A 23503-nucleotide genomic window follows, 5' to 3' on the forward strand; every position below is an offset into this window, starting at 1 on the left:
TAAGAACTGGCCGAGTTGGAACAGTTGTCCCAACTCTTTGTGTGGCCAAAAGTCCCGGTGTCCCAGCAGAGAGCCTGCTGACAAGAGACACAGGCCTTGTGGCCAAGGGCCAGCTGTACACATGGCATGGGGAGCACAGAGCAAGATGCTGGCCTGTTGCCCTTCCCCACCCTCATTGCAGTCCCATCCCCAAAGGGACATACCTCCCAGTGACCACAAGAGCTAGGGGTGGAGTTGGGACACCACTCAGCTGCTCTGGCCTTCAGGGTAGCTCTGGCCAGTTGAGGACCCATAGCCAGAAGAAAAACAGACCAGCCATTTCCTTTTGGACAGTTTTGCTTTATGCGTTCAATCAAGGCTCACCCCTATAGCCATGGCCCAGCCGCCACCTGGGAGGTACACAAAGGGTGGTGGCCACCCAGAAATGGCCTCAGCACAGGCTCCCTCTGCCCCTGCAGTACGGCTGTGTTCACAGGATACTTGCACCCACACACGGGACAGAGGAAGGAAGGACTTGGGGAGGCCTCGGTGAGGCTCACCTGCCTCCAGTGTGCACAAAGCTTTGGTTTGAGGTGGTGCATCTGACTGTTTTAAGGGCAAACAGTAATAGTCAAATGGTTATTCACAACTGCAGACAGGGCAGGACAGAAGCAAATGTGTAATTATAGCAACTTCATTTGCAGACTCTCTTTTACAAAGGTCAGCACAGGCGCCAACCTCAGTCACGGGGGGTAGCAGGGCATAGAGAATACTGTCTCTCCTGTAAAAACACCACCCACAGGGGAGGTGTCCAGCACTGTGCCATGAGCACACGGTGCCCTGAACAGGTGCCAGGGGCGGGGAGCCAACGGCTCACAACCAACTTGGACTGCTGGGACTCAGTGGGAACAGATCTACCCCACACCTGTCCACAGGGGCCATCTAGTCACCTGGCTGCACCAGGCGGCTGTTCTCAAAATCCAGTGCCGCCCCAACATGCTCGCACCAGCTCTGGAGAGGAGCACCAGCACGTGAACGCACTGCACTGAGGGTCCTCGTTTCCTCTCAAGTCCATGAGCTAAAATGCGTTAACTGTTCACATCTGCTACATGATTCCAAATCTATCTTCTACTCTCACTGTAAAAGTTTCTTTCCAAACGCTAAAATATCATAAAAGCTTTAAAAATTGATGGGTGGACAGACTTGACTGCAAAAATTTAGTAAAAAATTGCCAGAGGCCAGGAAAGGTGAGGGGCCTCAGTGTCTGAGAAGGCATGTTTTGCGGGCATTAAGACTTACTCAGAAGAATGGACTGCACCCCAGCCCAGGCAGGGGCAGCAAACTGGGCAGGGGTGCAAACAGGTGCCTTCATCCACATCACAGGCAATGCATTTCAAGGCAAAGAATGATCACCTTGGTGGTTTGCCTACAGCCTCTGAAAAATTCTGATACTAAGTTGTGTTTATTTTAAACCAAACAGGTCTGAAATACTCCTTCCTAACTATAACTTTTTCAGAGAAAAAAGGAAAACCCAGGAGGCAGGGAAGGGGATGGGGTGCCAGCGTGCACCTTCTGGCCAGGTCCCTACGGTGCCCGTGGGAGCCCCAGGTGCAGGGCTTTCTCATTTCATGTCATCCAACTATCATTTCTTGTCAGCGCCTGTTACATACTAAAATTCATGAAAACCTTCCTAACACCAGTCCAGCATGTCCACACAAGCAGAGGTCCATGTCAACCTCCCACCTCTCTGTGTCCACCTGCGTGGCAGGCTGAGTCGATGCTTTAACATGGCCACCCAGACCTGTGGGTGGCCCCCAAGGAAGAGCTGCGTGGACCTGGCTGTCAGACAGGCAGTGGCGGGGGACCGTGGACTGGAGACCCGGGGCTGCAGAGTGAGGGCAGGTCTCCCCCGCAGCGGAGCTGGCAGCCCCTGAGCCCGGACCACCAACCATCACACGTCCACAGTGCACAGGGGCTCGCCGCCAGGCTGCGCAGATGCCACAATGGACATCTTGGGCTTCTTCCGCGTCTCCTCCTGGAAGAACAGCCGAGGTCAGGGATGTAGGCGACATGGGAACCTGCAGCCCAACCTCGGTGAAAGGCTGGTGGTGGGGCTGCAGAATGTGCGCGATCGTAGGGCACCACGTGCTGGCACTTCTGTGGGCATCATCAAGACACATGCCCGGGAGTGGAGGGTCAAGGAGGTCACAGCCACCAGGGATTTGAAGCTGCCCCGACAAGCCCCACGGGACCCCACATCAGCGCACAGGAGGCCAGGGCCACCAGCTCTACAGCACTGCCACAGCCTGAGGGCATGTGCGCGGGCCTCACCCTCTCCTCCGCCAGCCTCCGCATCTCCTCCTGCAGTTTGCTCAGGATGTGCAGGTTGGGCTTGTTCTTCCGGGCAAACTGCTGCAGCTCGATCACACTCTTGTCCGACGTCTCCTGGGGAACAGAGCCCGCTCGCAGGATCGTCTGGGGCCACCCCTCCCTTGACCCGCCTGGCTGGCTGCCTGCCGGCTGTCCCCACTTCTGCCACTGCCTCCTGCGCGGGGTGCTCCCCCGGCCCCCTTGGCCTCTGACATAGCCACTGGCCAGGCACTCGACATGCCCAGAGCCCTCAGGCAGGAGCGACCAGGACACAGCCTCGGCCAGGGGGACAGCACACTGCAGGACAGGACTCGCCCTGGCACTGCGGCCCCTGGGAGCCTGTGGGGCCCAGACGCTGAGCTCCCTGCAGGCCCGTCCAGGGTGAAGAAGCCATATCTGAGGATGCCTGCTGGCCGTGGGTGCCACACTCCCCTGCCTCTGGAAGGACCCCTCGCCCGCCAGCTCCAGGGGGCTCCCACCACGGGCCCAAGCAGGCTTTCTCCCCTCACTCGCAGCCCAGCACGATGCACAGAAGTAGAGCACAGACCCGAAGGCAGAGACTCAGCAACGCAGGGCCAAGCACCTCAGGGCCCAGTGTCCCCTCCCCTCAACCACCCTGTCAGGCCGAGAGCAAGGAGATCTTCACAGATGGCCTGGGGGTCACCACCCACAGTCCCCACCCTCCACACCCACCACTCACTGGGGTGCTGGTGACCCCGACCGTTTCTGTAAACATCAGGGAAAAAAAATCAACATAAACCTTGCTTCCCTGTACTTCTCTCCGCCCCAAACACAAAAACCTAAGGGTATTGGCTAAAATCTTGAGATCTTGGCCCAAAGAGCAGAAACAAAACAGATGAAACACACGGGCTGTTGAAAGTTGGGGACCGGGGAGAGCTGTCTGTGTGTGGTCTGCTCGCTCTCCCTCTAGCCCCGGCCCGCACCCCATCCCCTCCCCATGCAGCCAGAGCCCGACTCTGCGCCGGCCCCCTGTGCCAGCGGGGGGCCCCATTACCTGTTTGACCATCTTGCTGCTTTCACGGCCGTACATGCGCAGCAAGGACCCCCAGTTCTTGACATGTGGGTGCAGCAGCTGAAGGATCTTCTGGGAAGCTAACTGTTTCCCAACTCGCTTATTCTTGCCTGAGAGGAAACGTAGAGAGAGGGAGTCACAGATACCAGCCATCCACAGGGCCACCTCGTCCAGACAGGGGCACTCCCGATGGGAGGGGGCAGAAGGCACAGCTGCTGCACTGGGCACAGCACCTCAGCCCTGCCCGTCCTGCAGAACAGCCCATCAGAAGCTCGGGGAGGTCAGGACACACCCAAGGCCATAGCTTATGAGGCCTCCTGGCCCCCAGCCCACATCTGCCGACACAGAGGACGCACCTGCAGGGCAGACACAGGGGTGGGGGAGCATCCAGAGGGCATCCTGTGCTGGGGATGTTTCTAGATGGAGAGAAGGTGGGGCCAGGGTGCAGAACAGGCCTGGAGAGCAGCAAGGGCCTCTGGCTCAGATGTGGGATCTATCCTATACCCTGCCCACCTGCTCACGGCTGGTCTCAGCAAGGAATGGTGTCTGCAGGGCACGGGGCACACCCAGGGCCTGCTTGGTCATGACCTTCTCACTTACCCAGTGCTGGTCTGTGTTTACAGTAGTTACACAAAGTTTCTTTTCAAGTAACGTTATATCTAAACACCAGATTAGATGAAGAGCACAGTTGGTGCCCAGCAACAGCAGAGGGCCCTGCGGGGGACTCTGCTGCTGTCTTAGGAGGTTCCTGCTCCCTTTACAGGGACCGAGGGCTGGACGGGGCAGCGGTGGCAGCCGCTGGCGAGCAACACAGCCCAGCCAAAATGACCAGCCCGGGGACGGGACACCCACAGCTGCACTCAGGCCAGCTGTGACTCAGACGTGGACATGAGATGCTGTGGGCACAACCGTGGGCAGTCAGCATACAGCTGAGGCTTGAGTGATGCCAGGGCAGTGGTCCCCAGGATCACTGAAAGCCTGTGTGGGGGTGTACTGGGGGAGGGGTGTGTGGCTTACACCAGCCGCGCACAGTGTGCTTGCCACACGCCATGACATATTCACTCTTCTGGTTTTTACCAGGAACCACTTCAAACTTGATGGAGGTGTCCCCCATCCCATGGTTTCTGTAGGAGAAAACAGACAGTAGGTGACATCAGCTGAGGGGGAGGAAATGGCTGCTTCCAGAAAGCCCTCCAAGGGCCCATCAAGACAGCACCAACCCTTCTCCCCAAACCGCTGCTCGCCCAAGAGGAGGGACTCTCCCACCACATGCCATCCGGCCCCTTGGGTGGAAGGGTGCTGGGCACCCCAGAGAGGCCCCCATGCCCGATGGCCAGGGAAGCACCCCCACCCCCCTTACCTTTTAAGGCACTCATGGAGGATCTGGTATGGAGATAGCAGTCCAGCCTTGCTGGTCAGCTCGTAGACTCGCGAGTCCTCGATACTGATGTGGTTAAAATACTACAAAATGAAGCAGCCGGTCATAGTGCTGGCCACTCCCGCGGCCCCCTGAAGCGGCTCCCGTGCTGCCGCCTCCCCCAGGGGCCTCCTGTCCCCACCACTACCTCTTGGAGACATTGCACCCCACATCCCACACCTCCCCGCCCAGCTGCCTGAGACACAAACGAGGAATGGCAACGGCCGGGCTGCCTGCCTGCTGGCCTGGTGAGCCCATCCTGAATCAGAGGCTGATCAGACGACTGGTCAGAAGTCTAAAGACACACAACCTTCGGAGAAAAGCTTGAAAACCATCATAAGTGAGGTTATAGAAGAGAGAAAGTGACCAGACACGGCAGAACAGAAACATGACCAAGGTTCTTAAGAGGCGACGCCCAGCTGGTTCAGGGAGAAAAAGGAAGCTGGCGACAGGGGCATCGCCAGCCCAGAGGTGGCTCTGACCCCATGGCCCCCGGCTCCCACTCAGGAGTGTGGCCCCCCTCCTGGGGCGGCCATAACGCAGAACCACACGCTCCTTTGAGGCCTCTCAGGGAGGTCCCTTCCCAGACTGTCCAGCTTCTAGGGCCCCGGGTGTCCCTCGGCTTGTGGCAGCATCAACCCCAGCCCTGCCCTCTTCGTACAGAAGCCTTGGAACCTGCTGCTCTGGCAGGGAGAGGGCTTCCTCCCCACCCAGCATCAGGAGGAGGCCCTGGTTCCAGCAAGCAGGAAATCATCCCCCTCTGAGCACAACCCCGCCCCCCCAGCACCTCAATGGGTCCGCCAGCCAGAGGCACCCCAAGCCCCTTAGTCAGGGTGTCTGCGGAGGCATCGCTGTGTGAGCCAGGCTGCTCAGACCCCTGGCCACGAGGGATGAACCCAACCCCCAGCACCACCCCTCCCCGGGCACTGGGGGAGGCAGAGAACAAGGCTGGAGTCCAACCTCCAACTACATGATGGTTCCCCTGGCAACCAACCCCCATCCTCGGGGATTCCAAAATTCACCTCCTGAACATGAACTCAGGCGTAGTTGAAGGGGTTAGAATAGAACGTTCCCTTCACTTTTATCAACTGGAACTATTTCAGGAACTGGAGACAAAAACCAAACGTTAATTTATTTACTACATTAGAAGGTCCCACCAGGAACCAAGGACAAAGACCAAACGTGTATTTTATATCACAATATCACAAACACATGCACACCTAACAGCCCCAAAATACATGAAACAAAATCTGACAAGTGAAGGGAGCAATAAACAATTCAATAGTAACAGCTGGGGACTCAACACCAGTCCAGACAGAACAGAAGACCCACCAAGAATGAGAACAGCAAACCCCACACCAGCTCAACCCACAGACGCCTGTTCACTCCACTCAAAAACACAATGCAGGGGCTTCCCTGGTGGCGCAGTGGTTGCGCGTCCGCCTGCTGATGCAGGGGAACCGGGTTCGCGCCCCGGTCTGGGAGGATCCCACATGCCGCGGAGTGGCTGGGCCCGTGAGCCATGGCCGCTGGGCCTGCGCGTCCGGAGCCTGTGCTCCGCAACGGGAGAGGCCGCAACAGAGGGAGGCCCGCATACCACAAAAAAAACAAAACAAAACAAAACAAAACACCACAATGTACATCCTCTCAGGCGGTCACAACACAAGCCTCAATAAACTTAAAAGGACTGACTGAAATCACAAAAACTATGTTTTTGAACCACAATGGAATTAAGTTAGAAATCAACCAAAGGAAATTTGGGAGATTCACAAATATATGAAAAGTAAATGCTCCTAAAATAACCGCTGGTTTAAAGAAAAAAATTACAAGAGAAATTAGGAAAATACCTTGAGACAAATGACAAAAGAAACATGACATATATTAAAGCAAAATTATGGGATGCAAAGTAGTACACAGAAAAAAATTTATAGCTGTAAACTCCATATTTAAAAAGAAGACCCCAAATCAATACCTTAATCTTAAGACACTAGAAAAAGAAGAACAAACTAAACCCAAGGCTGGCAGAAAAAAAGAATAATAAGGCAAGAGCAAAAATAAACAGAGAATAAAAAAATAGGAAAAAAAAAAATCAACAAAACCGGAAGCTGGATATTTGAAAAGACCAACAACATTGACAAACCTTTGTCAGACTGACCAAGAGAAAGGAAAGACTCAAACTGCTAAAAATCAGGAATAAGGGACTTCCCTGGTGGCGCAGTGGTTAAGAATCCACCTGCTAATGCAGGAGACACGGGTTTGAGCCCTGGTCCGGGGAGATCCCACATGCCGCGGAGCAACTAAGCCCATGCGCCACAACTACTGAGCCTGTGCTCTAGAGCCCGCGAGCCACAACTACTGATGCCCATGTGCCTAGAGCCCATGCTCCACCACAAGAGAAGCCACCGCAATGAGAAACTTGCGCACCCCAATGAAGAGTAGCCCCTGCTGGCCGCAACTAGAGAAAGCCTGCGCGCAGCAATGAAGACACAATGCAGCCAAAAATAAAAATAAATTTATATTTTAAAAGTTTAAACAAAAGGATCGTAACGGAATACTATGAATGTGTATTTGTCAATAAATTAGATAACCTAGATCAAGTGGGAAAACTCCTAGAGAGGTACAAAATCCCAAAAGTGGCTCAAGAAGGAGTAGAAAATCTGAAGATGTATAACAAGTAAAAGGATTGAATCAGTAAATAAATAACTTCAAAACCAAGCAAAGTCTAGCCTCTGACTGTTTCACTGGTGAATTCTATCAAGTGTTTAAAAAATTAATACCGGGACTTCCCAGGTGGTCCAGTGGTTAAGTATCTGCCTTCCAATGCAGGGGACATGTGTTTGATCCCTGGTCAGGGAACTAAGATCCCACATGCTGCAGAGCAACTAAGACAGTGTGCTGAAACCACAGAGCCTGCGCGCCACAACTAGTGAAGCCTGTGTGCCGCAACGAAGACCCAGTGTAGCCAATAAATGAATGAATGAATGAATAAATATTGTGCTTGCATGGTATCTTTTTTTTTGGCTGCGTTGGGTCTTCGTTGCTGCGTGCGGGCTTTCTCTAGTTGCGGCCAGCGGGGGCTACTCTTCATTGCAGTGTGCGGGCTTCTCATCGCGGTGGCTTCTCTTGTGGTGGAGCACGGGCTCCAGGCTCACAGGCTTTAGTAGTTGTGGCACACAGGCTCAGTAGTTGTGGTGCAGGGCTTAGTTGCTCCACGGCATGTGGGATCTTCCTGGACCAGGGCTCGAACCCATGTTCCCTGCATTGGCAGGCGGATTCTTAACCACTGTACCACCAAGGAAGCGTGTGGTATATCTTTAAAAAAAAAAATTAATACCAATCCTTCGCAAACTATTCCACACAATGAAAGAGGAAGCAACACTTCCCAACTCATTCTATGAGGCAAGTATTACCGATACCAACACCAACGACATCACGAGAAAACAGTATCCCTTATAAGTACAGCTGCAAAAATCCTTAACAAATACCAGTGAGCCAAACCCGTCAACGCATAAAAATGATTATACACCACGACTGAGTGGGATTTACCCCAGGAATGCAAGGTTTGTTTACCATTCAAAAGTCAATGAAACACCCCCCCACATCAGTAAAGTCAAAGACAAAAACCATGAGATCATCTCAACAGAAACAGAAAAAACAAAATCCAACACCCATTCCTGACAAAAACTGTCAACAAACCAGGAGTGGAAGAAACGTCCTCAATCTGATAATACTCACAGCTCACATAGCACGTGAAGTGAAACAGGCCAGTCGCAAAGGAACATACATCGTATGATTCCACTGACAGAAGACGTCAGAATTGGCAAATCCAGGGACAGAAAGTAGATGAGTGGCTGCTGGGGGTTGAGGGGCTGGAAACGGGAAGAATGGGGGTGGCTGCTAATGGGGACAGAGTTTTTTTTTGGAGTGATGAAAATATTCTGAATGTACAAAAATCCACTGTACTGTGTAGTTTAAAGGGGAAAAATTTATGGTGTCATAAAAAAGAATGCATTCTTCAGAGTGAGAAGCCCTTGCTACAAATAACCATAGGACCATATTTACCAAAAAAACTTTACGAATAGTTTTAAATGGTTCTTAACATAAAGAACAATCTAGCTTTTGCAGCCTCTGCCTCAAAGGCTCACTCCACTTTGGATCTGCTGTCAGCAGAGCATGGCTTCCTTCCGAAACATTTACCTGCACCTTCTCACGAGCCTCGGCAAGACACAAGGACAGAAATTTCCGACAAGAACATTTCCTCTGCTTGCAAAGACAAGCAGGTCTCCTCTTTGATGAAGTACAAGAGACGGAGCACGTGGCACCTGGGCGATTAAACCCGAGCACAGCCTGACACCAGGGTGGGCTCACGACCCTCACCTCCAGCTCCTCACTGTCTTTGGGCTTCTCCTCAGAGGTCTGTTTAACAAAGTCCGGGATGAGGATTTCCAGCGTGGCCCGTGCTGTGGAAAGAGGAACCCTGAGGGTGAGGGTGGGGTCCCCACGGCCGAGGGGAGCCTGGGCCCTGGGGGACAGAGCCTCAAGGGCCTGCAGGTGAGGCACGGGCAGAGGGTGCGGTGGGGAGCAGCAGCCGGGCCAAAAGGACACTCTGGGGAGGCGCCTGCAGGCCCGAGTGCAGGGGTGGCGGGAAGCCAAGTGCAGGCACCCCATGAACGGGGGTGCAAAACGAAGAGCACGTGGGTAGGAGCATGGGGTGTGGGTGGGAGGCGAGGCACCACGAGGATGGCCCCACTGACTATGGGACCCTCACAGGCTTCTGCTCTGAGACCCCAGGAACACCCCACTTGTGAAGCAGGAAGAGCCTTTGGAGAGAATCTCTCTAAAATGGACAGGAGGCCTCCTGGGGACCAGGCAGAGCTTGTGAGCCCCTGCACAGCTTCACACAGGGTCAGCCAGACAGTAAGGTGGGGTCCCAGCACCCTCGGCATTCGCCACCAGAAGAGGGCAAGGCCCAGGGGCACTCTGAGCCCCGGAGCACAGACACTCCACCAACACGAGACTCGGTGAGACTGCAATAAACGCTCCGCACTCCGTAAGGGGCAGAGTTGCTCTGAAGACAATGCAGCGATGGGGTCGCCAGGGCCTGGGGTGCATCCATCGCATGACTGCGATGTGGTCCACTCCCCAGAAGAGGCCAAATAACCCTGGTGCTGGGGCTAAGCGGCTTCTGGAAAAGCACGCCAACAACAAGGTGTGCCGGGAATATAGCCAGCAGCAGGCCACGGACAGGAGGAGCATCAGGCTCCCACCAAAAACCACCAGCTTTCTGAAGGGCCTGCTTGGCTGTGTTCTGGGAGTGGCAGTCCCAAGTCTGGAGCTGGAAGGACTTGGAAAATGGTCCTCATGGACGTCAAAACCACCTGAGGAAGATGCCGCCTGTTCTCCTTCTCAGCACACCCCTGCCTTGCTGGGTTTAAACAGACGGGTGCCCTGGGCTCAGGCAACACAGAGCAACCAGCATCTGTGAGTGCTGGGGACGGGGCGGGAGGCGCTGGCCCAGCCATCTGAGTGGAAAAGGGCCTTCTACTTTCATTTCTCACGTTTTACTTTTTCTATTTGAATCTTTTCCAGTGAGTACATAATTTAAAAAGATCCAAGTAGATGATTACATAAATAAAACAGACTTGCCCCAGCCACAGCCTTCCCTAGCCATTGGTGGGCCAACATGGGTCTCTGACACCAAGCAGGCACATTACCAGCTTTATTCTTCGCAAGTTTTTTGCTGCTTGCCGTTCCAGATCCATAGGTCACACCATCGATGGTCACCGAGGCACCAAAAGGCTCACTTGGGTTCTCTTAAAATTAAAATTACCATTTTAAAATACACTTGCCAAGACGTTAAAAGTGTACGTGCACACACACAATCTGCTCACACTGACAGACAAGGTGGGGGTAGGGCTGCTGCTGGAAGGCAGAGGCCTGGGGGGCGGTCCCTGAGGCACTGGGATGGGGCTGAGGGACAGTCAGCAGGCAGAGAGCATGGCCAGGAAGTCGAGGGGAACAGGGACCAAGGTCTGAGAAAGATGGACGGAGGAGTGCAAGGGGTGGGATGCAGACATTGTGAGCCAGAGAAGCAGGAAGACGATGGCGGATGCTGAGCTTCTGGTTTTCACTAAGGAGTGATGCAGGCGGCCAGACGACAGCTGGTGGCCATTGCAGGGCTGCAGCCCCTCCACCCTCGGAGGCGCAGTGGGAAGGGGGTGTGGGGAGGTGACCATCTGATCCCCCTCGACCTCCCCTCTCGTTCCTACCCAGCAGAGGGGACTGACAGTCAGCTCCCGCCTCCCCAGCGGTGACCCCAGTGACATGCTTGATGCTTCAGGAGTGAGATGGGGAAGGTTACACTCACCACATTCAAAGAAGTTGTACACAGGGCGGACCTTGAGGACGCGCTGCATGTACTCGTGCAGGATGCAGACCTCCGACTTCCCATTGGGGTTGATGACAAACTCTGTGACAAGAGGGGCCGTTTCACCAACAGCGGGGGCCGCAGCTACCACACCCCAGCCCGCGGGGAGAGGATCTCTGCGCCGCAGGGCAGACACAGGCCGATGCAGCGCCCTTGGAACACACATCCCAGGAACATCAGACCTGCGAGTCCCGTTCACCTTTCTTCGTGGGCGCGTCCTGCACAGACAGAGTGATGAGCTTCTGATTGGCCGGCAGGATGGGCCTCTCTGACTCAGCCTGTTTTCGCTTCATTTCTCGGTTGAACTGCCGACGCTCAGCCCATGTCCTGAACTTCTTCACGGTAACTTGCTCGAAGTCAAAGCGCTTCTCCAGGTAGTTCCGAAACTCCTCAAGGTCTATACGGGATTCACCAGAGACCCAAGTCACGGGTGGAGGTCATGCCCTCCACCTGGTGAGCAGGACAGGTCCCAGCCACACGATACCCCCTTCCCCTTTCCTCTCCAAGGGCGAGGGAAGTAAAGAATCATGTCCCTTCATTCTGCCAGCTCAAATTACCCTGCCAGGTCCCCTAGGGACAAATTTCTGGCATGTCCTTTAGTTTATTTAGAACAAGAATAAGAATACAAAAATAAGCAAACAAAAAGGAACCTAAAAAAAAAAAAAGCCAACCACAACCAGCCTTTGGGACCTTTCTCCCCATACGGAAACAGGTGCCAGACGGCCAGCAGCAGCCGAGGCACCACGTGCCCATCGTGGCCGCCCCCACGCCCTGCAGCAAGCAGGCAGCTCAGGGCCATGGCACTCGTCCCACCTCTCTCCCAGGACCCCAGGGCTTCCCATCAGCCTTGTTGGCGCCCTGCCTGCACCCCTCCTCCCACTCAGGCAGATGCCTGAGATTCCACGTGAGCTACAGAACAAGGTGCTTGCACACTTAGTGACAAATCGAAACCACATAGTTCTTTACACGAGTGCAGAGAAGTGAGTCTGGAAACAAGTGCCATGAGGTCAGAGGTGGGAGGCAAGTGTTTTCAGAGAAACAGGAGCACACTCAGGTGTGTCCTGCGTGTGCGGAAGGACGGTGTGAAGAGGCAGACCATAAAGTTAGAGTCTTATAGGGAGGGCTCCCTTTCAGCTGGGTCCCGAGAACAGCCCACCCGCTGACAGAGCTGGCCGGGACGGGGAGCTAGACACCACTGTCCCGCTCCTCAGCAGCAGACCCAGCCCCTCACATGCAGGAGTTCCCAGACAGGCCGGGCAGTAGCACAGAGTGAGAGACCCCGAAAACCCATGGGGGCTAAGACAGCCTGCCACCACGGAAGAGATGCAGGAGGGACAGGGAGGAATGCCCCACACCTGAGAGCAACTGAGGGTCTGAGAAGGGGGTGGCATCCACACCACGTGGTGGAGATGCCCACTCTGCACACTGGTACACCAGGACTCCATGCGAGCATGTCCCATTTTCATGAAAAGCAAGACTTGAGGAAAGATCGCGAACATGACCAGAGAAAAAGGCCATCTGCAGGGCAGCACCAGTGTGCAGGTCAGGAGCAAGAGGTCAGCAGGCAGAATCTCCTAAGCTCGGGGAGATAGCCTCTCCAGCCATGCGGGAGTGGACAGGCAAGCACGGACAGGTCCCTTCCTCCTCAGGGACCAAGTTCACTCTGGAAACTTACCAACTGATTCATCTTTGCACACTTCCACCTTGGCCTTCACTTGCCCCAGGGCCCCGGGGGCAGCCTCGGCCCCCAGTGGGTCCTTCTCATCTGGGGGCCCCAAGTCAGTCCCCAAGGAGTCGGGCTCTTCCAGGGGGAGCTCCAGCTCTGCAGATCGGCTCAGGGGCTTGGCAGGAGACACCTCTCCACAGGGGGCGAGCTCGCTGTTTTGCTCCCTTTCCTCATTGTCTTTCATTTTCTTGTAATGCAGACAGGGGATGCTACTCAGAGGAGGATCATGTTTCTGTGGACAGTGGAATTGCAACACAGGTTACAAGGATGGCCCCAAACATCTGAACGTTCGATGCCTTTCACCTGCCTGTCTGGCTGCAATGCAACGTGGGCAGACATGCATGCTCCTGCAACTTACGAGACTAAATTCACGACTGACGCGTCCCCTACCCGTATGCTTCCCGTTCCCAAGAAGTATGGCCTGGACCAGGTGACCACCCGAGACTCTCGGTGCAGGTACACAGGGACTCCGGAGTTATGGAACGTCATGATCCACCCGTCCGGCAGTGGTTCCGTAGGTGGGCGGCCACGACCTGCACAGAAGACAAGAACACCCTGCAATTACTTAAAGACACTTGTAACTGAGTAAGAACTGTCAGGACGTTTCCAAAGTTACAACCCATGTCAGAAAAAACAGCAAGGTGGACCCAACATTACGGAGAACCTCTAAGAAGTAGGAGTGGGGGAACACCCCGCCCTCCGCTAGAGAGAGCCCCACCCAGCCCCACCTGCAAAACTCTGCTCTCCCTCTGCTGCTGTGCCTGTCCCTCTGGGTGTGACCCACAGGCTCCAAGTCCCTCCGTGCAGCAGGAAGCTGTCCACCCTGCTCACTGCTATACTCCCCAGCCTAGAATGGCACAGGCACACCACGGAGCCCAGAGCAGGGTTCTGCAAGACACAGGGCCTCGCCACAGCTCTGCCTCCACGGCTGGCAAGCACCGTGGACACTGACTCCCCGCCCACCTCCCACAGGTGTGGCCAGAGGCACTGCAGGGCCTGGGTAAGCTTCGCTAGTAACTGCACATATGTAGATCACTGCTCCCTGTGACCAGGTGACAAGCCTGTGCTGTTCGAGCTGCCACTGACAGCCCTGGCTCCTGAAAAAAGCACATGGCAAAGACTTAAGTAAAACATATTTTTCTTACAGGTATTGGGAACAAGTTAAAAATTCAGAATTGAAAGTGAAAAACCAAGTGAAATCTAAAAAGACACATACGAGATGAAAACAGCACCAGCTACTCTCACAGAAAAGGGAATGACACCCTTGTGCCAGGTCTAACTCCCACACGTGGCCGACACCAGCGGACAACTGTGTCAGGACGGCCCTAGGAGGGAATATGAGGTTGGACACGTACAGACCCCGTCAGGCACCCCCGTGCCCACCGCGGGCTGGGCTGGGAGCTGTCTGCAACCAGCTCTGGGCTAAGTAAGGAGAAGGAGGCACTCACACAGCTCAAGGTGAGCACATCATGGGACAAGGCATGTCTGCGATAGTGAGCTGTCACAGAGTTGGCCCGGCTGCCCGGAGAGCTCACGTGCATCTCATAGTCTGTTACTGTTCCTGTTGCGGCCCACTTGGCAGACGTGCTGCCCAGCACTGCCAACGTGTCCGCTGCACTGCCAACGTGTCCGCTCCACAGCCAGGAGACTGGACACGCTGGCCACCTCGGTTTCCTCCCATCACGCTGGCCACCTGCGCTGGTGCTAAGCAGAAGGTGTAACCTGTGTATCTGAGTCCTGTGTCCCTCCAGCCCCTTTCCACCGCCCACCTGACACCTCCACCTAGACACTGAGAGGCGCCTCCAGGCCAAGACAGAAACAGTCACGGAGCCCCCTCAGACCTCTCCGCATCAGCAGGGGGGCTGCACGGGCCAGCTCTGGGCGACCCCTGACGGCTCCCCACCGCGTCTCTGACCCCTCCACCTCTGCCCACTCAAAGTGCAGGAGTCACACATGCACCGCGAGCCGCGCTTTCAGACCAGACTGTGGAATGAGTTCTGCCTGCTTCCAGTGGCTCCCCCAACACTTGGCACAGAATCTAGAACCCGGACTGCAACCATCACCAGCCACCGTGCTGAGCAACCGCCTCTGGGCCTGGCATCCATACCCCTGGATGCCCCCTCCCCAGGGATCTGCCCAACCCCCTCAGAAAGCCTCTCCCCGCCACGCCACACAAGCCCAGCTGCTCTGGTTTCCACAGCACCTGCACCACCTGCAGCTGGGCCATCATGCATCTGGGTGTGTCCTCACATCTTGTCTGTTTCCTGTCACCAGACAGGACCCTCCTGGCCTCAGACGCACACCTGCTGCCTGACACCGAGGGCTCTCATGCCCGTACGTGCAAAGCCCCGTGAACACTCGCTACTTCCTGGCCCAACTTACTTTTGAGCACTGTTTTAATCTTGGTCATCATTGGCTGCACGCTTGTCTCTCCGTCTGACGGGTGGTCGCTGTCTCCTCCGTATTTCTCCTCCATCCGCCTCTTTTTGGGAGCACAGAGGCCCTCTTCCAGCAGAGCATCAACATCGTTGTCAAAATCATCCTGCAAAATATGCTGTTCAGACACCACAGCCCCCCAGTGCCCTCCAGGCAAGTGTCACAGTGTCATTGACAACGACACAGAAAGGAGGCGCTCTCGGGGGCCTAGGTGTGCCTCTATGTTGCGTGATCATCTGAAAAACAAATGGGATGAAACCGCCAGCTGAAGCACACGCTCAGGCAGGTGCCCGTGCCACCAGGGAGCGTGACCAGCAGCTCCTTCCAACTCAGTTGGGACAAGGGTACGAGGCAGACCTGTCAGCCAAACTTTTCATTAGCAAAGTTTGAAAACCTGATCCCTGGTCAGGGAACTAAGATCCCACATGCTGCAGAGCAACTAAGACAGTGTGCTGAAACCACAGAGCCTGCGCGCCACAACTAGTGAAGCCTGTGTGCCGCAACGAAGACCCAGTGTAGCCAATAAATGAATGAATGAATGAATAAATATTGTGCTTGCATGGTATCTTTTTTTTTGGCTGCGTTGGGTCTTCGTTGCTGCGTGCGGGCTTTCTCTAGTTGCGGCCAGCGGGGGCTACTCTTCATTGCAGTGTGCGGGCTTCTCATCGCGGTGGCTTCTCTTGTGGTGGAGCACGGGCTCCAGGCTCACAGGCTTTAGTAGTTGTGGCACACAGGCTCAGTAGTTGTGGTGCAGGGCTTAGTTGCTCCACGGCATGTGGGATCTTCCTGGACCAGGGCTCGAACCCATGTTCCCTGCATTGGCAGGCGGATTCTTAACCACTGTACCACCAAGGAAGCGTGTGGTATATCTTTAAAAAAAAAAATTAATACCAATCCTTCGCAAACTATTCCACACAATGAAAGAGGAAGCAACACTTCCCAACTCATTCTATGAGGCAAGTATTACCGATACCAACACCAACGACATCACGAGAAAACAGTATCCCTTATAAGTACAGCTGCAAAAATCCTTAACAAATACCAGTGAGCCAAACCCGTCAACGCATAAAAATGATTATACACCACGACTGAGTGGGATTTACCCCAGGAATGCAAGGTTTGTTTACCATTCAAAAGTCAATGAAACACCCCCCCACATCAGTAAAGTCAAAGACAAAAACCATGAGATCATCTCAACAGAAACAGAAAAAACAAAATCCAACACCCATTCCTGACAAAAACTGTCAACAAACCAGGAGTGGAAGAAACGTCCTCAATCTGATAATACTCACAGCTCACATAGCACGTGAAGTGAAACAGGCCAGTCGCAAAGGAACATACATCGTATGATTCCACTGACAGAAGACGTCAGAATTGGCAAATCCAGGGACAGAAAGTAGATGAGTGGCTGCTGGGGGTTGAGGGGCTGGAAACGGGAAGAATGGGGGTGGCTGCTAATGGGGACAGAGTTTTTTTTTGGAGTGATGAAAATATTCTGAATGTACAAAAATCCACTGTACTGTGTAGTTTAAAGGGGAAAAATTTATGGTGTCATAAAAAAGAATGCATTCTTCAGAGTGAGAAGCCCTTGCTACAAATAACCATAGGACCATATTTACCAAAAAAACTTTACGAATAGTTTTAAATGGTTCTTAACATAAAGAACAATCTAGCTTTTGCAGCCTCTGCCTCAAAGGCTCACTCCACTTTGGATCTGCTGTCAGCAGAGCATGGCTTCCTTCCGAAACATTTACCTGCACCTTCTCACGAGCCTCGGCAAGACACAAGGACAGAAATTTCCGACAAGAACATTTCCTCTGCTTGCAAAGACAAGCAGGTCTCCTCTTTGATGAAGTACAAGAGACGGAGCACTTGGCACCTGGGCGATTAAACCCGAGCACAGCCTGACACCAGGGTGGGCTCACGACCCTCACCTCCAGCTCCTCACTGTCTTTGGGCTTCTCCTCAGAGGTCTGTTTAACAAAGTCCGGGATGAGGATTTCCAGCGTGGCCCGTGCTGTGGAAAGAGGAACCCTGAGGGTGAGGGTGGGGTCCCCACGGCCGAGGGGAGCCTGGGCCCTGGGGGACAGAGCCTCAAGGGCCTGCAGGTGAGGCACGGGCAGAGGGTGCGGTGGGGAGCAGCAGCCGGGCCAAAAGGACACTCTGGGGAGGCGCCTGCAGGCCCGAGTGCAGGGGTGGCGGGAAGCCAAGTGCAGGCACCCCATGAACGGGGGTGCAAAACGAAGAGCACGTGGGTAGGAGCATGGGGTGTGGGTGGGAGGCGAGGCACCACGAGGATGGCCCCACTGACTATGGGACCCTCACAGGCTTCTGCTCTGAGACCCCAGGAACACCCCACTTGTGAAGCAGGAAGAGCCTTTGGAGAGAATCTCTCTAAAATGGACAGGAGGCCTCCTGGGGACCAGGCAGAGCTTGTGAGCCCCTGCACAGCTTCACACAGGGTCAGCCAGACAGTAAGGTGGGGTCCCAGCACCCTCGGCATTCGCCACCAGAAGAGGGCAAGGCCCAGGGGCACTCTGAGCCCCGGAGCACAGACACTCCACCAACACGAGACTCGGTGAGACTGCAATAAACGCTCCGCACTCCGTAAGGGGCAGAGTTGCTCTGAAGACAATGCAGCGATGGGGTCGCCAGGGCCTGGGGTGCATCCATCGCATGACTGCGATGTGGTCCACTCCCCAGAAGAGGCCAAATAACCCTGGTGCTGGGGCTAAGCGGCTTCTGGAAAAGCACGCCAACAACAAGGTGTGCCGGGAATATAGCCAGCAGCAGGCCACGGACAGGAGGAGCATCAGGCTCCCACCAAAAACCACCAGCTTTCTGAAGGGCCTGCTTGGCTGTGTTCTGGGAGTGGCAGTCCCAAGTCTGGAGCTGGAAGGACTTGGAAAATGGTCCTCATGGACGTCAAAACCACCTGAGGAAGATGCCGCCTGTTCTCCTTCTCAGCACACCCCTGCCTTGCTGGGTTTAAACAGACGGGTGCCCTGGGCTCAGGCAACACAGAGCAACCAGCATCTGTGAGTGCTGGGGACGGGGCGGGAGGCGCTGGCCCAGCCATCTGAGTGGAAAAGGGCCTTCTACTTTCATTTCTCACGTTTTACTTTTTCTATTTGAATCTTTTCCAGTGAGTACATAATTTAAAAAGATCCAAGTAGATGATTACATAAATAAAACAGACTTGCCCCAGCCACAGCCTTCCCTAGCCATTGGTGGGCCAACATGGGTCTCTGACACCAAGCAGGCACATTACCAGCTTTATTCTTCGCAAGTTTTTTGCTGCTTGCCGTTCCAGATCCATAGGTCACACCATCGATGGTCACCGAGGCACCAAAAGGCTCACTTGGGTTCTCTTAAAATTAAAATTACCATTTTAAAATACACTTGCCAAGACGTTAAAAGTGTACGTGCACACACACAATCTGCTCACACTGACAGACAAGGTGGGGGTAGGGCTGCTGCTGGAAGGCAGAGGCCTGGGGGGCGGTCCCTGAGGCACTGGGATGGGGCTGAGGGACAGTCAGCAGGCAGAGAGCATGGCCAGGAAGTCGAGGGGAACAGGGACCAAGGTCTGAGAAAGATGGACGGAGGAGTGCAAGGGGTGGGATGCAGACATTGTGAGCCAGAGAAGCAGGAAGACGATGGCGGATGCTGAGCTTCTGGTTTTCACTAAGGAGTGATGCAGGCGGCCAGACGACAGCTGGTGGCCATTGCAGGGCTGCAGCCCCTCCACCCTCGGAGGCGCAGTGGGAAGGGGGTGTGGGGAGGTGACCATCTGATCCCCCTCGACCTCCCCTCTCGTTCCTACCCAGCAGAGGGGACTGACAGTCAGCTCCCGCCTCCCCAGCGGTGACCCCAGTGACATGCTTGATGCTTCAGGAGTGAGATGGGGAAGGTTACACTCACCACATTCAAAGAAGTTGTACACAGGGCGGACCTTGAGGACGCGCTGCATGTACTCGTGCAGGATGCAGACCTCCGACTTCCCATTGGGGTTGATGACAAACTCTGTGACAAGAGGGGCCGTTTCACCAACAGCGGGGGCCGCAGCTACCACACCCCAGCCCGCGGGGAGAGGATCTCTGCGCCGCAGGGCAGACACAGGCCGATGCAGCGCCCTTGGAACACACATCCCAGGAACATCAGACCTGCGAGTCCCGTTCACCTTTCTTCGTGGGCGCGTCCTGCACAGACAGAGTGATGAGCTTCTGATTGGCCGGCAGGATGGGCCTCTCTGACTCAGCCTGTTTTCGCTTCATTTCTCGGTTGAACTGCCGACGCTCAGCCCATGTCCTGAACTTCTTCACGGTAACTTGCTCGAAGTCAAAGCGCTTCTCCAGGTAGTTCCGAAACTCCTCAAGGTCTATACGGGATTCACCAGAGACCCAAGTCACGGGTGGAGGTCATGCCCTCCACCTGGTGAGCAGGACAGGTCCCAGCCACACGATACCCCCTTCCCCTTTCCTCTCCAAGGGCGAGGGAAGTAAAGAATCATGTCCCTTCATTCTGCCAGCTCAAATTACCCTGCCAGGTCCCCTAGGGACAAATTTCTGGCATGTCCTTTAGTTTATTTAGAACAAGAATAAGAATACAAAAATAAGCAAACAAAAAGGAACCTAAAAAAAAAAAAAGCCAACCACAACCAGCCTTTGGGACCTTTCTCCCCATACGGAAACAGGTGCCAGACGGCCAGCAGCAGCCGAGGCACCACGTGCCCATCGTGGCCGCCCCCACGCCCTGCAGCAAGCAGGCAGCTCAGGGCCATGGCACTCGTCCCACCTCTCTCCCAGGACCCCAGGGCTTCCCATCAGCCTTGTTGGCGCCCTGCCTGCACCCCTCCTCCCACTCAGGCAGATGCCTGAGATTCCACGTGAGCTACAGAACAAGGTGCTTGCACACTTAGTGACAAATCGAAACCACATAGTTCTTTACACGAGTGCAGAGAAGTGAGTCTGGAAACAAGTGCCATGAGGTCAGAGGTGGGAGGCAAGTGTTTTCAGAGAAACAGGAGCACACTCAGGTGTGTCCTGCGTGTGCGGAAGGACGGTGTGAAGAGGCAGACCATAAAGTTAGAGTCTTATAGGGAGGGCTCCCTTTCAGCTGGGTCCCGAGAACAGCCCACCCGCTGACAGAGCTGGCCGGGACGGGGAGCTAGACACCACTGTCCCGCTCCTCAGCAGCAGACCCAGCCCCTCACATGCAGGAGTTCCCAGACAGGCCGGGCAGTAGCACAGAGTGAGAGACCCCGAAAACCCATGGGGGCTAAGACAGCCTGCCACCACGGAAGAGATGCAGGAGGGACAGGGAGGAATGCCCCACACCTGAGAGCAACTGAGGGTCTGAGAAGGGGGTGGCATCCACACCACGTGGTGGAGATGCCCACTCTGCACACTGGTACACCAGGACTCCATGCGAGCATGTCCCATTTTCATGAAAAGCAAGACTTGAGGAAAGATCGCGAACATGACCAGAGAAAAAGGCCATCTGCAGGGCAGCACCAGTGTGCAGGTCAGGAGCAAGAGGTCAGCAGGCAGAATCTCCTAAGCTCGGGGAGATAGCCTCTCCAGCCATGCGGGAGTGGACAGGCAAGCACGGACAGGTCCCTTCCTCCTCAGGGACCAAGTTCACTCTGGAAACTTACCAACTGATTCATCTTTGCACACTTCCACCTTGGCCTTCACTTGCCCCAGGGCCCCGGGGGCAGCCTCGGCCCCCAGTGGGTCCTTCTCATCTGGGGGCCCCAAGTCAGTCCCCAAGGAGTCGGGCTCTTCCAGGGGGAGCTCCAGCTCTGCAGATCGGCTCAGGGGCTTGGCAGGAGACACCTCTCCACAGGGGGCGAGCTCGCTGTTTTGCTCCCTTTCCTCATTGTCTTTCATTTTCTTGTAATGCAGACAGGGGATGCTACTCAGAGGAGGATCATGTTTCTGTGGACAGTGGAATTGCAACACAGGTTACAAGGATGGCCCCAAACATCTGAACGTTCGATGCCTTTCACCTGCCTGTCTGGCTGCAATGCAACGTGGGCAGACATGCATGCTCCTGCAACTTACGAGACTAAATTCACGACTGACGCGTCCCCTACCCGTATGCTTCCCGTTCCCAAGAAGTATGGCCTGGACCAGGTGACCACCCGAGACTCTCGGTGCAGGTACACAGGGACTCCGGAGTTATGGAACGTCATGATCCACCCGTCCGGCAGTGGTTCCGTAGGTGGGCGGCCACGACCTGCACAGAAGACAAGAACACCCTGCAATTACTTAAAGACACTTGTAACTGAGTAAGAACTGTCAGGACGTTTCCAAAGTTACAACCCATGTCAGAAAAAACAGCAAGGTGGACCCAACATTACGGAGAACCTCTAAGAAGTAGGAGTGGGGGAACACCCCGCCCTCCGCTAGAGAGAGCCCCACCCAGCCCCACCTGCAAAACTCTGCTCTCCCTCTGCTGCTGTGCCTGTCCCTCTGGGTGTGACCCACAGGCTCCAAGTCCCTCCGTGCAGCAGGAAGCTGTCCACCCTGCTCACTGCTATACTCCCCAGCCTAGAATGGCACAGGCACACCACGGAGCCCAGAGCAGGGTTCTGCAAGACACAGGGCCTCGCCACAGCTCTGCCTCCACGGCTGGCAAGCACCGTGGACACTGACTCCCCGCCCACCTCCCACAGGTGTGGCCAGAGGCACTGCAGGGCCTGGGTAAGCTTCGCTAGTAACTGCACATATGTAGATCACTGCTCCCTGTGACCAGGTGACAAGCCTGTGCTGTTCGAGCTGCCACTGACAGCCCTGGCTCCTGAAAAAAGCACATGGCAAAGACTTAAGTAAAACATATTTTTCTTACAGGTATTGGGAACAAGTTAAAAATTCAGAATTGAAAGTGAAAAACCAAGTGAAATCTAAAAAGACACATACGAGATGAAAACAGCACCAGCTACTCTCACAGAAAAGGGAATGACACCCTTGTGCCAGGTCTAACTCCCACACGTGGCCGACACCAGCGGACAACTGTGTCAGGACGGCCCTAGGAGGGAATATGAGGTTGGACACGTACAGACCCCGTCAGGCACCCCCGTGCCCACCGCGGGCTGGGCTGGGAGCTGTCTGCAACCAGCTCTGGGCTAAGTAAGGAGAAGGAGGCACTCACACAGCTCAAGGTGAGCACATCATGGGACAAGGCATGTCTGCGATAGTGAGCTGTCACAGAGTTGGCCCGGCTGCCCGGAGAGCTCACGTGCATCTCATAGTCTGTTACTGTTCCTGTTGCGGCCCACTTGGCAGACGTGCTGCCCAGCACTGCCAACGTGTCCGCTGCACTGCCAACGTGTCCGCTCCACAGCCAGGAGACTGGACACGCTGGCCACCTCGGTTTCCTCCCATCACGCTGGCCACCTGCGCTGGTGCTAAGCAGAAGGTGTAACCTGTGTATCTGAGTCCTGTGTCCCTCCAGCCCCTTTCCACCGCCCACCTGACACCTCCACCTAGACACTGAGAGGCGCCTCCAGGCCAAGACAGAAACAGTCACGGAGCCCCCTCAGACCTCTCCGCATCAGCAGGGGGGCTGCACGGGCCAGCTCTGGGCGACCCCTGACGGCTCCCCACCGCGTCTCTGACCCCTCCACCTCTGCCCACTCAAAGTGCAGGAGTCACACATGCACCGCGAGCCGCGCTTTCAGACCAGACTGTGGAATGAGTTCTGCCTGCTTCCAGTGGCTCCCCCAACACTTGGCACAGAATCTAGAACCCGGACTGCAACCATCACCAGCCACCGTGCTGAGCAACCGCCTCTGGGCCTGGCATCCATACCCCTGGATGCCCCCTCCCCAGGGATCTGCCCAACCCCCTCAGAAAGCCTCTCCCCGCCACGCCACACAAGCCCAGCTGCTCTGGTTTCCACAGCACCTGCACCACCTGCAGCTGGGCCATCATGCATCTGGGTGTGTCCTCACATCTTGTCTGTTTCCTGTCACCAGACAGGACCCTCCTGGCCTCAGACGCACACCTGCTGCCTGACACCGAGGGCTCTCATGCCCGTACGTGCAAAGCCCCGTGAACACTCGCTACTTCCTGGCCCAACTTACTTTTGAGCACTGTTTTAATCTTG

General features: G+C 55.1%; 2 protein-coding genes across 2 annotated transcripts; both read right to left on the reverse strand.

The window, feature by feature from the left end:
- Positions 1-30: 30 nt before the first annotated feature.
- Positions 31-15769, reverse strand: DGCR8 (DGCR8 microprocessor complex subunit). The gene is made up of 12 exons (XM_028480047.2): positions 15335-15769; positions 13343-13485; positions 12902-13184; positions 11426-11623; positions 11167-11268; positions 10514-10612; positions 9177-9259; positions 4743-4843; positions 4400-4506; positions 3365-3492; positions 2311-2424; positions 31-2014 (listed from the first exon to the last, which is right to left on the reverse strand). Exons 1-12 carry the CDS (start codon positions 15426-15428, stop codon positions 1931-1933), a joined length of 1536 nt encoding a protein of 511 aa, XP_028335848.1. The 5' UTR covers positions 15429-15769; the 3' UTR covers positions 31-1930.
- Positions 15770-15791: 22 nt separating this feature from the next.
- LOC114483866 (microprocessor complex subunit DGCR8-like) lies at positions 15792-23497 on the reverse strand. Its single transcript, XM_055080310.1, has 8 exons — positions 23481-23497; positions 21489-21631; positions 21048-21330; positions 19572-19769; positions 19313-19414; positions 18660-18758; positions 17323-17405; positions 15792-16814 (listed from the first exon to the last, which is right to left on the reverse strand). The coding sequence occupies exons 2-8, from the start codon at positions 21585-21587 to the stop codon at positions 16677-16679; spliced, it is 1002 nt and encodes a 333-aa protein (XP_054936285.1). The 5' UTR covers positions 21588-21631; positions 23481-23497; the 3' UTR covers positions 15792-16676.
- Positions 23498-23503: the final 6 nt, after the last annotated feature.

This window comes from Physeter macrocephalus, chromosome 19, assembly GCF_002837175.3.
Source record: "Physeter macrocephalus isolate SW-GA chromosome 19, ASM283717v5, whole genome shotgun sequence".
In the NCBI taxonomy this organism is placed as follows: domain Eukaryota; kingdom Metazoa; phylum Chordata; class Mammalia; order Artiodactyla; family Physeteridae; genus Physeter; species Physeter macrocephalus.

Excerpts from the sequence above, each read along its gene's own strand:
- DGCR8 (XM_028480047.2), bottom strand. The coding sequence starts at position 15,428 with ATGGAGGAGAAATACGGAGGAGACAGCGACCACCCGTCAGACGGAGAG. Across the intron at positions 9,260-10,513 it reads ACTTGCGAAGAATAAAGCTG|CACGGGCCACGCTGGAAATC; the intron begins GTAATGTGCCTG and ends CTCTTTCCACAG. Across the intron at positions 3,493-4,399 it reads GCACACTGTGCGCGGCTGGT|GCAAGAATAAGCGAGTTGGG; the intron begins GTAAGCCACACA and ends GTTTCCTCTCAG.
- LOC114483866 (XM_055080310.1), bottom strand. The coding sequence starts at position 21,587 with ATGACGTTCCATAACTCCGGAGTCCCTGTGTACCTGCACCGAGAGTCT. Across the intron at positions 21,331-21,488 it reads TGGGAACGGGAAGCATACGG|AAACATGATCCTCCTCTGAG; the intron begins GTAGGGGACGCG and ends CACTGTCCACAG. Across the intron at positions 18,759-19,312 it reads GTACAACTTCTTTGAATGTG|AGAACCCAAGTGAGCCTTTT; the intron begins GTGAGTGTAACC and ends TTTAATTTTAAG.